The sequence below is a fragment of the Artibeus jamaicensis genome, unplaced genomic scaffold, assembly GCF_021234435.1.
Source record: "Artibeus jamaicensis isolate MK-2021 breed Jamaican fruit bat unplaced genomic scaffold, CSHL_Jam_final scaffold_3151, whole genome shotgun sequence".
Taxonomy (NCBI): domain Eukaryota; kingdom Metazoa; phylum Chordata; class Mammalia; order Chiroptera; family Phyllostomidae; genus Artibeus; species Artibeus jamaicensis.
Window position 1 is genome coordinate 521,178 of NW_026522037.1, and position 15,134 is coordinate 536,311.

Consider the following 15,134-nt stretch of genomic DNA (forward strand, 5'->3'; position numbering starts at 1 on the left):
AAAAAAGGAGCGAGCAGCAGGAGCTGGCCTCTTTGTGATGCTCATGTCCCTACAAACTTCCCAGTGTCTCAGAAACAGGGTTGTGGCAGGAGCAATTAACTACAGTGAGGTGATTAGGGCGGGCCCTAAGCCAATGATTGGCCGGGAAATCTGGAAACAGATATGTGCATGGGGAAGCCGGGTGAGGGTAGAGGCAGAGCTGAGGGGATGGGTCTACAACCCAAAAAATGCCAAGGGATGCCTGCAAGCCCCAGAGAAGAGGGGAGTCCTGGGGCAGGAGGATCCAGCCCTGCTGGCACCTTGATCTTGGACTTCAGCCTCCTGTCGTCTTGAGCCATCCCAGGAAGCCCATCCATGCTCCCAAGAGCATGGCCCTGGGGCCCAGACGCGGGGATCACAGAACCCAGCAGAGGCTGCCAAGGACCCGCCTGTCGCTGCCCTGCGACTTATTGTGCACTGAAGCTGTGTGTCCTCGGGCAAGTTGCTGAACCTCTCTGAGCTTCCGTATCCTTGGCGGTGGGGTTGCTGTGAGGGTCCGCAGGGCTGGAACTGGAGAGGGCAGAGGGAGCGCGATCCCACGCGGGGTCAGGTCCTTTCAGAGCCTCTGGGGAAGGGGAAGGGGCCGTTTGGGAGAGGGCGTGGCCTCGCGGCAACGGCGGCTCGACGTGCTCGGCGCTCTCTCCGGGCCTGCTCGGCGCTCGGCCGCCCGGCCTGCGTAGAGCGCGTATCGCTTTCCGAGGCTTGGGGGCAGTTACCATCATGTCTACCGCCATGAACTTCGGGACCAAGAGCTTCCAGCCGCGACCCCCGGACAAGGGCAGCTTCCCGCTGGACCACTTCGGTGAGCGGCCGGAGGTCCCAGAACGCGAGGGCTGCCCTGTCGGCGAGTCTCGCCAGAAGTCCAGGACGTAAATCCCTCCTCCGGGGTTGAGTGTGCGGTTTGTTCCGCTGGAGCCGGACTGCCCTTGGCCATAGCGCTTTATGGAGGACCTCCCAACGGGCCCGCTGGGCCGGCCGTTCCGGTGTAGTGCGCGTGTCCAGAGGGGCGGCGGTGCCCCGGGGGTCCTCTGGGAGCGCGTCCGGCGCCGGCTTTGGGGACAAGTGCTGTATTCTCTTCCGCCCTAGGTGAATGCACGCGCTTCAAGGAGAAGTTCCTGAAGTGTCTCCGTGAAAACAATTTCGAAAACGGTTTGTGCAGATACGAATCAAAAGAGTACTTGGAATGCAGGATGGAGAGGCAAGTGTCGTTGACGCCCCGCCCCGGCTCCCCCCGTTCCCCGGTCCCCGCCCGGACGCTTCTTTCCCGCGGCCGGGATCGCGCTCCCTCGGGCTGCCTTTTTCCCAGCCTTGTCCCTCTAGCTTTGAGTGCGGGGGGCGCCGTCATCAGGGTGCAGAGCGACAAATGGGCGGGTGGCAGTGGAGACCACGCAGATGTGCGCTGCGCGTTTGGTCACCTGGCGTATGCTGGGAGCACAAGAGGCTCCTTAACAAATAGCAAAAGGCGAAGGATACGCTGCACCCCATTTCTGAAACAGCGCAGAGTCGCAGTGAGGACTGTGCTGACCTTTCCCAGGGATCTGTGGCTACCCTTAGGGAGCAGCAGGGGTGGGACTGTCCCTGAGTGGTACGCAGGGACCCGGCCCGACGGCAGCCTTGTCCCCCGGGTGGACACCAGCCAGTCCGTTCGGAGCCCCATGTCCGTATCCCCAGGACAGGCTCAGTGAGAGGGTTTCCCCAAGGCACGATGTTTTTTTGCTCTGCTGGCCGTTGGTGTACTAGGGCTCTTGGGGACGTTGGGGTTTTGAGGGTGCATTCCCTGGTCCCCCCTCTAAACTGCTGAAGCTGGGACCCCAGTCCTGTGGCGCTGCTCGGGGCAGGCTGGTGGCCAGCTAGCAGCCTGGATGGCACTCCTCACTCTCCTCACTAGCCCCTTGATACTTGTCTGTCTGTCTGTCTGTCTTCTAGGCAACTGATGGTACAAGAGCCCCTGGAAAAACTGGGGTTTGGAGACTTGATGGATGGAAAAGCGGGCAAGTGATAAATTTCAGTGGGAGGATCGCCGGCTGGTCATCTGGCACAGAGTGGTAGCCCTCGCCTGTCACCCTGATGTCGATCCCAAGGTGGCGTGACTGAGAAAGGGGTGTCCGGGCACCCCTGAAGCACCGTGATGGGCTCAGCCCATGGCAGGGAAGGGGCTCAACCTCAGAGCCTGCCAGGTTCCTTGGGAATTTTTCTTCCATTTAGACTCTCCTCTCCCCCAAGAGTGTCCAGTTCTGTCTTTAAAGGCCTGTGTGATGGAGTTCCTGGGAGGCCCATGTGGGCTGAGGGGGTCTCACCAGTGCAGCCCTCCCCCGGGGCCCCGGTGTGGAGACTCCATCTCAGGGCACCAACGTGTGAATGTGGTCGTGCTGCATGTGTGTGAATTTCAGAAAACTGTCCCTAGCAAAGTGGTTTCTTTTTTTTAATAAAAATGAAAAGGCAGAATCCAGGAATATCTGTAGTATGTTAGAAAGAGATGTAAAAAACTAGGTGTACCTGTGTATTTGAACAAAAAAGAAATTCAGGAAAAAGACAGGCTAGAAACTAATGAGAATGGTCACCATCCCGTAGTTTAGTTCTGACCGAACCACATTCAGCTTCCATGCACTCAGAGATGGGCCAGGCCATGGCGGGCCCCAAGCGAGTGCCGGCCCAGGGCGCCTGTGTTGCCTGTGACCACTGGGCGGGGCTGGAGGCAGAGGGAATGGTGGTGTCACTAAAGCAACAGCCAGAAAAGCAGGGTTCCATCTCCAGGAGTCAGTTTGCTGTTCGAGTGGAGAGTTCCGGAACTGTGGTCCCAGGGCGAAAAGACTAGTAATGCAGTAGGTGAGAGCCAGGCGTGTCAGAGTCCTGGTTTGCTGGCACACACACTTGCTAGATACAGAAACAGGCATGTGTGCATGCACATGCATGTGTATACATGTGCTGTGTGTCGTGTGTGCCTGTGTGCCAACATTATAGCTCTGAGCACGGAGGGGCCTGGAAGCAGCCGGGCCCAGCGGCGAGTTGCAGCGCCCTGGACAGGACTCCTTGAAGCGGTGCCGGCTGCAGGCCCGGAAAGTGCGTGAGGATCGTGGACCATCTGGTGTCAGAAGGGAGGAGCTGCTGAAGAAACGATGGGGGTCGTCCAAGGACTCAGGAGGCCACGCGGAGAGCGGTGGTCGAGGGCGGGGCCTGGTTTGAGCAACAACATTGATACTGTAGTGGGTTGTGGTCCTGGCTGGTGTGGTTCAGTGGATTAAGCACTGGCCTGTGAACTAAAGGGTTGCTGGTTCAATTCCCAGTCAGGGCACAGGCCTGGGTTGCTGGCCAGGTCGTGAGAGGCAACCACACACTGATGTTTCTGTCCTTCTCTTTCTCCCTTCCCCTGTTTGTAAAAATAAATGAATAAGATTTTTAAAAAGAAACCATAGCTGAAAACTCGGATGGGATGGAACACATCAACACGAGCACCCAAGTTGTTCAGTTCCTCCAGGTCAGATGAACTGGGGGAGACTCCTGCGGGACACCTCACCCTACGACTCCCAAGGCCTGACGTGAAGAGCCGGGAAAGCAGTGTGAGGAGCAACACCCCACCAGAGGGCTCTCACGAAGATAGAAGGAGGATTTCCCACCAGGGACTCAGGCCCAGAGGGTGCTGGGCTGACATGTCCGAGGTGTCAGCTCCCACACTGCACACGGTAGCTGAGACGAGGTGGCCCAGCGGTGCCCAGTCAGCAGCAGACAGTGCCTCAGTCCCACTAGACAGCGAGCTCCGGAGAAGGGTGGGGTCGTGGCTGCACATCACCGTTGTCAGGGGTCCGACCAGCCACCAAGAAGGGCAGGGCAGGAAGGGTTATGTCCTGTGCATGTCACACCTGTGTTACCTGTCTTCCCAGAGGCCGACCTGCCTTGCCTCCCACCCCATGCTGAACCACCACTCTCAACGCCCCCCCTTCCCCTCATCCCTGTCCACCTCCAGCCCCTCACCCTGTCAACACGCTGCCTCTTTCACCTGCCTGCCTGGTGCCCTGGATGTGGGACAAGGGCCATTGTGGTCCTGTCCCAGCGACCTTCCCAGCCCCTTCGACACCCTGGCACACGGAAATGCTCCATCAGGGTTTGCCGATGGTGAGAGCTGTGTGGAGCGGTGAACGGGCCTTGCAGTCTGCCCCTGTAGAGTGCGACACAGACGCGTTAGGGATGCTCACGAGGCCACACCACCCTCCGCCCATCCAACTCCTGGACATTCTCATCCGCCCAGGAAGAAAGCCCCGCCCACTAACAGTCACGCCCCCTCTGTCCTCAGGCCCTTGCCCTTCTGTCTCCGCGGTTCCCGTAAATGCAATCACCCAGGTGCTGCCTTTGCGACTGGTCCCTTTCCCTAGGTGCGGCCTCTTTAGAGGTCACCCGTGGAATGTCCACCCACACTTTACCGCTCCTCACTCTTCCCACCTGACCATTTGGGTCCGCACAGCACCCCTTACCCGAGTCAGCTCAGATCCACCTGCTTCCTCGGTGTTCCCCACTCGAAGCATCCGTCTGCTCTGGACCGTGTGGGGGTCTTGGAAAGAGGCGCCTGGCCCTGCTGGTGGACTCTCTCAGCAACCCGTGGGGACCAAAGCCCTCACTCACCCTCCGAGTCTCCCATCCCTGGCTTCCCTGATCGAGGCAAGCAGGTTCCAACCTCCTGCCCACAGGCCTGGAGGCCCGTGCGGCCCAGCTCACTTCTGCCGCCAAGTGGCTAGAGGTGGGCATAACACCCGCTCCCGCCTGGCGTGTGGCCCCGGGCCACCGCCTGCTTCCTGCCACATGTGGTGAACCCGCTTTCACTGAGGGTGGTCCGAAGCCCAGAGCCCGGCTCCCTAGGGACCTGGTCCTGGGACATGCCCCTGGGTGTTTGAAAATGCCCCTGCCAGGGCCGCATTGCCATCGGCCCAGTGGGAATCCCAGGCCTTGTGTTTTCCCCACCTCGGCGGGCTGAGAGCCACCGCTGAGCTGCCAGCCCCTGGGGTGGGGCCACGAGTCCTGTTGTCCTTGTCATCCCCTGCGGCGCGGGCCCCCTGCATGCGCTCCACAACTCAGAAAGCGCACGCGCATCCATGGGAGGAGCGAAGGGCTGAATACTGTAGAGATCTCTATGAAACAGGTGTCTGGATGGAGAGGAAACCACCCCACACTCGGGAAGTGGCCACGGGCAACCGGCCGCTTTCCGCCTCCCATCTCCCGGGATGGACCTGCCCACGGGGCATTTCCCGTGGACCCAACCACCCACGGGCGTCCTTCTCTCGCCCAGACTGAAGCTTCCTGGGCTCCTCCACGCAGTCGCCTGCCAGCACCTCAGTCCCTTCAGTGGGCGGCCGGGCTCGTCCCTGCGTCTGTGACCCACGTAGGCATCTGGGAGGTCAGCTCGCAGCATTCGCACGCAGGGCCAGGAGTTCGTTTCTCATGGATCTGACGGGGCACGTCTTGCTCATTCCCGGGGTCCCCGATTGTGCCTGAGATGGCTTCTGTGACAGGAAGGATGGCCGTCTGTGACGCGTGGGAAGATCCAGAGTTGGCCTCAAATATGTAGTCCCAAGTGAGGCCTCAGCCCCTCTTTTCACACAGCTCTGTTTGCTCGGAGCTTCTCCAGTTGCCTCCACTTTAGCCCCCAAGCCCCTGCTCTTGCCCAGGATGCCCCTCGGGAGGGCTGAGCACCCACTTGTCCCATGGACGTTGCCTCCTCCTGTCGCTGCAACCGCTTCGTCCCGGCCCAGCCTTGAGCTGCGGATCGAGTCTTCTGGGTGAGCCCGTGGACATTCCAACATCGCCACCACCCCCCTCAGCCTGTGAGGAAGGGGCCCGCAGGCTGCCGCCTACAGGGAGGTCACAGGGAGGCTGAGGGACATTTTCTGGGACCCTGACCCTTTCGCAGGATAAAGAAAGTATGCACCCCCATTTCCTCCCACCCAGGAGCCTGTAGGTGCCGGCCCCCGGAACACGAGCTGGTGAAAGCTGAACTGTGCCATCGTAAACATACAGCTCAGAGCACCCAGTGATCCCACTGCCATCACAGCAAGCCCCTAAAGTCCCCCAAGGCTCCCCCAGGGCCCTGTCCAGCCCAGTGGGAGCCATGGTTCTGCAGCCAGTGGCGTCTGTGGGTGCGGCCAGCTTGCACAGATGCGCAGAGCACAGGGCCCTGGATCGGGCCTGCCCCTCCGCACGGGGCCCCACAAACAGCAGCCTCCTCAGGGGCTTCCGAGACCCCGTCCCCGTTCCTCAGTGGAAGCAATGTCTTCAGGAGCGTGTGGCCCTCACAGAGCTGGGCCTCGTGGTCCTGCCTGTCGGGTTGGTTTCCTCACGGCCCCTTCACCTCTCAGGGTGCGATTCCTTCCTCGCAAATCAACCTCCCAAAAGCAAGGCGCCCAAATGCCCAAGGAAGCCGAAAATCTGTTTTTCTTGCCGACCTTTCATGAATGTAATGTAACACCAGGACAAACTCATAGAAAGACCATGTACTCTAGTGGTCCCTCGATGAATAGAGCCCAGCAGAAGAGACAGGAGAACGGCTCTTTAACCAGAGGAAAAGGAAAATAAAGTAGATGTAAGCTACATTCTGTGGCTACGTCATTTTAAAGAGAAGTAACAAGGATATTAACTTCCATAACTTTTAATATATTCGGGGAGAGATTATTTAATTGCCGCTCAATAGCAGGTGATAAGTTTAGGGAGATTGGGATTAAGTTAGTTTCTTAACAAAGGTAAACAGCCCTGACCGGTGAGGCTCGGTGGGTTGGGTGTCATTCCAAAAAGTGGAAGGTCGCAGGTTTGATTCTCGGGCAGGGCATATGTCTGGGTTGTGGGTTCAGACACCCCAGTGTCGAGGCCCATGTGAGAGGCAACTGATATCTCGCTTTCTCTCCCCCTCCCTTCCCCTCGCTCTAAAAATAAATAAATAAATAAAGCATTACAAAACAGAAAGACACAAGTTTCACTTTATAGGGTTTTTAAGACTCGGGACATGTACAAAGTCATCTTTCCGGGTCACTGCCACAGACGTCAGCTGGGCAAAGGTCCCTTCATCTGAAAGCTGCACCGCATTACCTCGAAGTCAGAGCACAGCCTTCTGGGTCCCACGCGCTTGCGTCGGGCCCCTGCCGGGGTCTGGTCGGCTTCTGTTTCCTCGCGCTGGGGGGCTGCTTCAGAGGGCAGGCGGGAGGGCTCCCCTTGGCTCCCCCGGGGCCCTGTCGGGGCCCTGTCGGGCCCGCTGCTGGGCCCCGGAGCAGCGGTCTCCGCCGAGCACAGCTGCGGGCTGGGCGATGCTGAGTCTCTGGGCACCTCCCTGGTCCCGCGGAGCCCCGGCTGGGCGCGCGGGGCTGGCGCCAGCGGGTGGCGCTGTTCGCCAGCCGTTGGCCTCGGCCACCGAGCCGCCGCCCGCCCGCCCTCCTCCCCTGCCGCTAGTCTTCTCGGATTTTTATGTCTAAAAATCACATCGTTATGGGTGAGCATACAATTCAGAAATTTCTTCCAGGACTGGACGGGAGGTGAGGAGACCATTTGGAACTCCTACTCGTCGGTGGTTTCCTTGATCCGTAGGTTGGAAATGCACAGACCGAGCGTCCAGAGCAGATTCCCGGGACACGTCCTCAGAGGTGCGGGCTCCCGGAGGAAGCGCGGCGGCAGCGCCTCCGCCCGGAGGCCAGCGGGGTGAGTGGGGAGGGGCGCACGCCTCTCGCTGCACACTGGAGCCTCGCGGACGGATGGCGGAGTTCACATCTCATAGGAGTAGGGTGCCAGCCTACAGCAGTGGCTTCACTTCAAATGAATTTGGGGGAAGAAATTTGACATTCAGTCACTGCCTAGACTCCAGGCCCTAACGTGGACTCGCCCCTGCACAGAAATCCCTGACAAGGTGTCAGTGAGACGCACAAGCAGCCTGGCTCCTCCTGCAGCCTGTGACCTGCGGCCCTTTTGGATGGGGTCAGAGACCCCAAGTGCCCATAGGAAAACCTCACCCCCAAAGAAGGGCTACCAGACCCCTTTGGACTGGGCACCAGGTCAGCACGGCTGTGCAGGGCAGCGTCGCCCCATCGTCTGGCTGGACGGCTCGCTGTCAGAGGCTCCGACGCCTGTCGGGACACCCTGTCAGGACACCACGCAGCTCTGCTCTTTGTTGGAGGGGCGGGTTTCTAGTGTTAGAAACGCACTCGGGTGCAATGACTTCTAACCCACACTGACACGCACCCCGAGGAGGGCAGGTACAGGAGTACAGAAACCCTTGTTGAGTGGGAGGGGCAGGGTGCCCACGCATGTTCATGGCGGAGCAGCCGCTTCTTGGGCCTGACCCCCTGGGAGGGACATCTGCCATGAGGCGGAAGTGCAGGCTGGACGTCCAAGTCCAGAGAGGCCAGCAACGTATTTATTGTTACGAAGGAAAAATAAACCATTTTTAAAAATGAAGTTTGGGCCAAGGGGCTTATTTTCTTCCAAATTTCTCACCTACCAAAACTGTCTGCATTGAGGATCTTGGAGGATGCTCCCGCCCCACTGAATTCCAACGCCTTGTGGTCAACCCAGCAAACCTGGGCACCGGGTTCCGGCCCGGGGGAGGCAGGAGTGCTCGGGAGAGCTGCTGGCCACCACCTCTGTCTGGCTGCTCCTTGGCCCTGGGCCCCAGGAAGGCTGGGTGATGGGCAGCTGCCTCTTGCTGGCCGTCTTCCCGTGCTCGCTGGAGTTCCTGGGACAGGTGCAACCTCCCCTCCCGCCGCTGGGGTGGCTGTTGGTACAGCGCTCTGGATGGACGTGGCGCGTGGAAGCAACTCTGTTCCCCAGGGCCCCGGTCGGCCAGCCTCCCCTCCCAGGGCGGCCCCTCCGCCGGCCCGGCCGCGCAAGGCACCCACGGGAGGAGACAGTGCTCTGCCACTCTGTTCCAGAAGCCCTTCTGTGCAAAGGTGAGCCAGCGGGTTTGAAACTGCTCTCGGCGGCCACCAACACGCAGCTCTGTTGCCACACATCCCAGGACGGCCCTGGTGTCTCTGGCGTGGAGACAACCAAAACGCACCCTGTCTGTCAGAGAGACTGGGGGCCCCGCACACCGGCCGTTCTCCACTCCTGCCTGTCACTGGAGGTTTACCCAACTGGAGGTCGCCAGGCACGCGCCCCGGGACTCCACGCACTCTCTAGGCAACAGGGGTGTGCCAGGGGTCTGCCACTGCTGCCCCTCAGCCACGTTGGCCTCCCACCTCTGGGTGGTCATGCAGGGGTGGCGTGTGAGCGCACTCTGCTGCCATGAGCCAACTGTCCTGCCTGTCCTCATCCCCCCGAGCCCCCACGGCACCGTGTGGGCTGCTGTTAGAGTAGACGGCCCCTCCTGTCCTCATTCTCAGCTCCGTGGGGACAGGCTAGCACTGCTCCAGGGAGGTGGGGGCAGTAGGACAGTGGATTCCACACTGTGTGATGAGTGGCCTCTGCTCACAGAGTGCCTCTCCCCGGCACTGACGCACGGGTGTGTGAACCCCACTCATTTGTGCAGAAAGGGGCAGACCTGGTCTGCCCGGAGGAGCAGCTGTGTCTCCTCCGCATGTGTGGTGAGCGGGTTCTGCAGACCCCTGGGGGCCACTGCCCAGAGCCCCTGGAACTGCTGACCATTCGGACACCATGCCACTGGCTCTCTGATCCCAGCGTCTTGGGGGTCCATCTCATTTCTAACCCTCAGGCTCCACTCCACAGTCTGGAAGCCAGCAGAGCCGGCCCCACTGGGCGAGAAGAGGGCCCGAGGCTGCTCCCCATGCAGTGGCCGCCGCCTACACCACCTCGCTGTCCCTGAAAGCTTCACTCCCTTCGTAGCCTTGACCCCCAGCTGCAGGAAGCCCTGTTGTTACAGGAGGCTTGGCTGGTGCTCATTGAGGCTTCAGCTGGTTTGCCTTCTTCCTGCCTTTCTTTCTAGAGAGAAGGGAAGGGAGGAAGAAAGAGAGGGAGGGAAACATCAGCATGTGGTTGCCTCTCATGCGCCCCCTACTGGGGACCTGGCCTGCAACCCAGGCATGTGCCCTGGCTGGGAATCGAACCAGAGATATTTCGGTTAATAGGCCAGCGTTCAGTTGAGCCACACCTGCCGGGGTTCGTTTGCTTTCTTTTTAACTGCTGGTCCCTTTACGTCCTGGTGTCCCTGGTGAACTTCCGCAAAGGCCAGGCCACAGCAGAAGCTGCTGCGGGAGCCCACTATGTCTCTGAGTCGCCCGAGGCTGGTGACAGAGCCAAGCACGTCCTGTCTTATTTGCCCGTCAGCCACCCCCCTCCCAGCCTCACTTTGGCCCTGCACAAGGATTCACTCAAATCTGCTTTCTCTGCCTTGTTCTCCTTGTTCCTTTATGGCTCCCAAACCCCAGCACCCAGAACACCGTCCTCATTGTGGAGGAGAGCGCCAGACAGCGGCTGGCTTGGTTTAGTGTTCAGAAATAGCAGGAACAGGCACCCCGAAATCCACTAACCAACGTTCCCCTCGAGACCCTCACAGGAACACAGGGGGCCCGTCCATACATGCCCCCACCGAGGGCCTCTTGCTGGCCCCTCCGGCCGCAGCCTGGTCCCTTGCAGACCAGCCTCGTTTAGTGGTGGCCCCACACCAAGGAGCCTGCGCTTATTTGGATAACTACGTTTACGCTTCCACTTTGACAGACAAATCATCGTCTTGGGCTCCCTGGTGGTTGAGAGCCCCAGCCCCCCTCGTCCCCCTGGGGGAGCCGCTCCCAGAGGCCGGGGCCAGGGCCTGCTCTCTGCCTTGGTTGTCTGCCGCCGCCTCAGGGTGACGGCGTGCCCTGGAAGAGCCCACACACGCCGTGTGTGCGAGCACTCTCCACGCTCTGCAACTCCACGTACGAAGCAGGGAAAGGCACCCACTCCCCGGGAAAGTTTGAGGGGAGCAGAGCGGCCAAAGGTGGGTTTTTCAGCTTCTCGGCTCACCAGTGGGTGCCCCCCCTTCCGTGTTTTGACCCATGGACCCTGAAGGTTCCACCTGGAGCCCACGGGTGTCCCAGAGCCGACAGAGAGCCCCCGTACCGCCGCACACTGGGCTTGGATGCCTGTCATCTCCAGATATGCCAAATAGCCGGTGACCTTGCTTTCGAAGTTCTAGGAACACCCTTTGGAGACTCCCAGCTCTCTCTCCCGAAAATTCCCCCATGTGCGGGGTGGGGGTGGCAGCTGAGGCGGGAGGGATGAGCGCTGGGCCTCTGTTCAGACTGGAGCTGCCGGCCCCACCTCGCTCCTTGGGTAGCACTGGGGGGTGGGGAGGTCAGATGAAGGGGCTGTAGGCCGGCTGCCAGGTCGCACTCCAAACAGCTGGGCGCCAGATGTGCCGCGTGCGTGAGGCCCACTGCTGACCCGGCGCCGCACTTTCCACAGGGCGGCCACTCCGCTTCACCGGGGACCAGACAGGCCCAGTTTCCTTTCTGCCGCCCCCCGGCCCCCACCCCTGCCTCCATCCTGCGGCATCGCCCCTGCCTGGCAGCTGCTGGCGGCTCCTCAGATGCAATGCCAGCACCAGGCCTGGGGCACTGACCGAGTTCTCCGGGCCGGCTGCCTTGGTTAAAATTCACTGGAGGGAGACGAGCTGGCAGGTACACTCAGGTGGCAGTCTGAGCTGTCCTGCCACCTCTGTGTTTCCTGCCATTGTCCTGTGTGTCTCTTAGGTGGGAGTGAGCCTCTAGCCCTCTGGGGGTCAGTGCTTGACCCTCGTCCCCTCAGGGGAGGCAGGCTGGACCCCAGTCCGGCTGCCTCGCCAGCTCCCAGCAGGCTCCCCAATCTCCCCGGCCCCAGGTACACCATTTGTGGAGCCCATCTTTGCAGGGTCTCCAGGGCATGACCAGGCCCCACAAGAGCCTGGGGCCACTCACCCCCTGCTCCCTTGGTGAGCCCTCGGCTGCTGAGTGCCGGGGGGGGGGTGGTTTCCTCTCCAGTTGGAGCATCGAAGATTGTTAGCATATTTCAGAGAACACAGATGTGGCTGATGGTGACATCCACGCTCTGCAGGAAACATCCTGGGCAGCCCGGTGCCAGTTCTAGGCAGCGGCTGGCCTGTCTCTCCTCCATGGCCCTCGTGAGCAGTCCCAGCAAGGGCAGGCGCCTGCCACTGTCACCACTGTCCCCTCGCCAAGACAGGCAGGAGGAAAGGACCCAGTGGAAGCTAAACACCGAAAAGTGTAGAGAGCAGTGTGCTGGCTACTGGAAAGTCAGATGTGGACCCCCCAAAGAGTGGAAGAGGGTGCAAGCTCATCGCTGCAATGAACGTTCATGCCAGCTCCGCCCACAGTGGTTGGAGGAGGCTGGTGTCCATCCACAGAGGGACGGGGGGCGGGGGGAGCGTGTGTCCTGAGGTGAGCCGTGGCCTCGGGGGAGGGTGCCCGGGGCCACCGGGCAACCGGGGCCCCTGGACACACAAGGCACGCGGTGTGTGCGTCCCTGTGCACCAGCTCGAAGTGCCCAAAGACAGGTGGGGCCGGGCCCTGCGTGGTGGTGGTGCCCAGAGCGGGGAGCATGGGTGGCCACGCGGCACCGTGAACAGGCCGTGACGAGGACGTCCATTCAGACAGTGGCTTTCATGGTGTGCCAACTTCCTCGGAGAGAAAAAAACCTTTCAGTACCACGCACTCCGAAAACGAACATGCAACAACAAACGTACAACAACAGAGTCCCATCTGCCTGTCGCCGGCTGAGGGCTCTGCACACCCCTACGCAGGTGAGAGGACGCCCCCCTCCACGGAGCCCGAGGCCCCGCACCTGCGCCCACGCCCTGAGATGCTCTTTTCCCAATGCGGCCTGTTTCCCATTTGAACTAATTTGGGATCAGCTCTAATATTTTTTGCTTTAGAAAAGTAGTAAAAATTAATTAATCTACAACTGCACTGATAGGAAAAGTTAATAGAAATTTTAATAAAAATACAACCTCAATAAGCTTCCCTATTGTTCTAATAAATGAAATACTAGTTTAGAATTGTAGATAAAAAAAATTAATAAGACAGCCGAGGCTGGGGACCGGCCTCTCAGCCCCTCCAGCCAGCGCAGTGAGGAGGTGACCACGGAGAACAGCTCTCACTTCATGCTGTGCCCGGGGAGTCTCTCGAGTGTCTAATTAATACTCTTGATTTGGTGGCTTATTTTTAATTATTCTGATATTTTCAGGCAACGCCACAAAGTTTGCAGACAACCGAAGCAAGCGTCAGAAGTGCAGGGCCACGGTCACAGCGACAGCGGGAGGGGACAGGGTTTCCGGGAGGCGGGCGGGGCTGCTGGCGGTCTCTGGGTGGCACCCAGTCCCAAATGCTAGTCGTCGTGTGTTTGACGGGCTCCTCTCTCCACACACACAGAAAGCCGAGTACGGAGGAAGCCGCTGACCCTGGGAAAGACAGCTCAGGCCTCCTTCTCAGGGGGGCGTTCCCCCATGTCTCCTACCCAGGCTTTTCTGGGCTTCCCATCAACTGCTCCTCAGGATGAGTAAAAAAACTCCAGGTGAGCCCTGACCCCTGTGGCTCGGGGGGCTGGGCATGGTCCCGCAAAGCGAAAGATGGCTGGGGAGATTCCTGCGCAGAGAACAGGACTGGGTCGCGGGTTCAGTCCCCGTCAGGGCGCGTGCAGCAGGCAAGCAATCGATGTTTCTCTCTCTCTCTCTCTTTCTCCCTCCCTTTCTTTCTCTCTAAAGATAAAAATAAAGAAAGCCTTAAAAAAAAAAATTCAGGTGTGATGAGTGAGGCAGCGACAGGCAGCTCTCCGGAGACCTGGCTCCTACGGACACCGACTCGCCGCTGTGCAGTGGGCAAGGTGGCTGAGCACGAAATCCGTGGGAGTGGCTTTGGTCAGGTGGTTTTTTTTTTAAAGTGAGGCAAGTATGGAAACAAAAGGAGACAAGAGAAAAACACTTTAGTGAGTTTTAGTATAGGCAGCTTTCTCCACTAAACGGCCGAACTAGAGCTGAACGGTCAGAACCCAGTGCTCTGCTGTTTGGAGAATGCGGGTGATGAGCCAGGCCCGCGCAGGAGCTGACGCGGTAACAGGGGAGCCTCCAGAGGGGCCCCGCCCAGCGCAGAGAGTGAGCGGTGGCAGCGATGCCCCCTCACCCCGGCGGACGAGGATGGGCAAAGCCCGCTCCCTGGGCCATGGCGAGCCTGCTTCAGACCAGTCCTGAGTCCTTCCTGAAGGAGGGGCAAGAACTGGCCAACAGGACAAGAGGCTACTTCACGGCCAAGTGCGCTGGGAGGAGAGAAATGGAACCCCAAAGACACCTCTGCAGGGTCTCCCCACCTGCAGCCCGCTGCCCGTGCAGAGACGAACAAGAACCACCGCTGCTGGGGCAGAGCCTGGGAAACCCTCTAACTTCGCCATGTAGACTGTCCTCCGTGGCAGGAAGCAGAAATAGGCCACGGATCCCCACGCACGCATCCCCAGTTCGTTTGCCTCTCCCCTCTGCAGTGTCTTATTGCAGGGAAACATCACACCATGGAACTTGCCATCTCGACCATCTGCGTGAGGCCCAGCCACCCCCACCACCCAGCCACAGAACTTCCTGGCCTCCCTCGCTGAGACTCTGTCCCTCCCCCCACCCAGCCCGGTGCCCACCCTCCACCACTGGTCTCCTGTGGGTGGGCTCACACAGTCTGTGTCCTTTTGTGGCCAGCCTATCTCACTGAGCACCGTGTCTGCAAGACCCACCCACCCCTCTTCACTGTTCTAGACTCAGTAACCTTGACTCCCTCCTGAAACCCAGCAGCACGCCCCAGCGGAGACCACTTTGCTCCCTTGTAGAGCAACGGGCCCTAAGAGCTGACGCCTGAGGGTACTCAGGACCTCTGCTAACAATCCTGGCCCTCATGACTGGTTCTGCACCCGCACGCAGTCCCTGTATGTTGCCTCTCCCTACTTCCTCACAGCCCCAGGAATCAAAGAGGTCAAGACAGAGGACAACACCCTGCCCTGCTGTCCCCAGAGGAAGCTGTTTTGAGCACAGGACACTTGTGCCGGTGCACTGGTCTGCGGGATGTCCTCGCAGAGCCAAGGAGGTTCTGACAGGCCCGAAAGGGAGCAGGGGTGGGCATGGGGCTGGCGGAATCCTGGAGGCAGAGCCTGGCAGGCAGGCGGCAGTG

The 15,134-nt window shown here is 59.9% G+C and overlaps 1 protein-coding gene across 1 annotated transcript; it reads left to right on the forward strand.

The window, feature by feature from the left end:
• Positions 1-599: 599 nt before the first annotated feature.
• LOC119043775 (cytochrome c oxidase assembly protein COX19) lies at positions 600-3,446 on the forward strand. The gene is made up of 3 exons (XM_037137873.2): positions 600-841; positions 1,126-1,237; positions 1,966-3,446. The coding sequence occupies exons 1-3, from the start codon at positions 760-762 to the stop codon at positions 2,036-2,038; spliced, it is 267 nt and encodes an 88-aa protein (XP_036993768.1). The 5' UTR covers positions 600-759; the 3' UTR covers positions 2,039-3,446.
• The last annotated feature ends 11,688 nt before the right edge of the window (positions 3,447-15,134 follow it).

Bases quoted from the DNA above. Each gene is read 5' to 3' on its own strand.
- LOC119043775 (XM_037137873.2), top strand. From the start codon at position 760: ATGTCTACCGCCATGAACTTCGGGACCAAGAGCTTCCAGCCGCGACCC. The intron at 842-1,125 runs GTGAGCGGCCGG...CTTCCGCCCTAG, and splicing joins CTTCCCGCTGGACCACTTCG to GTGAATGCACGCGCTTCAAG. The intron at 1,238-1,965 runs GCAAGTGTCGTT...TCTGTCTTCTAG, and splicing joins TTGGAATGCAGGATGGAGAG to GCAACTGATGGTACAAGAGC.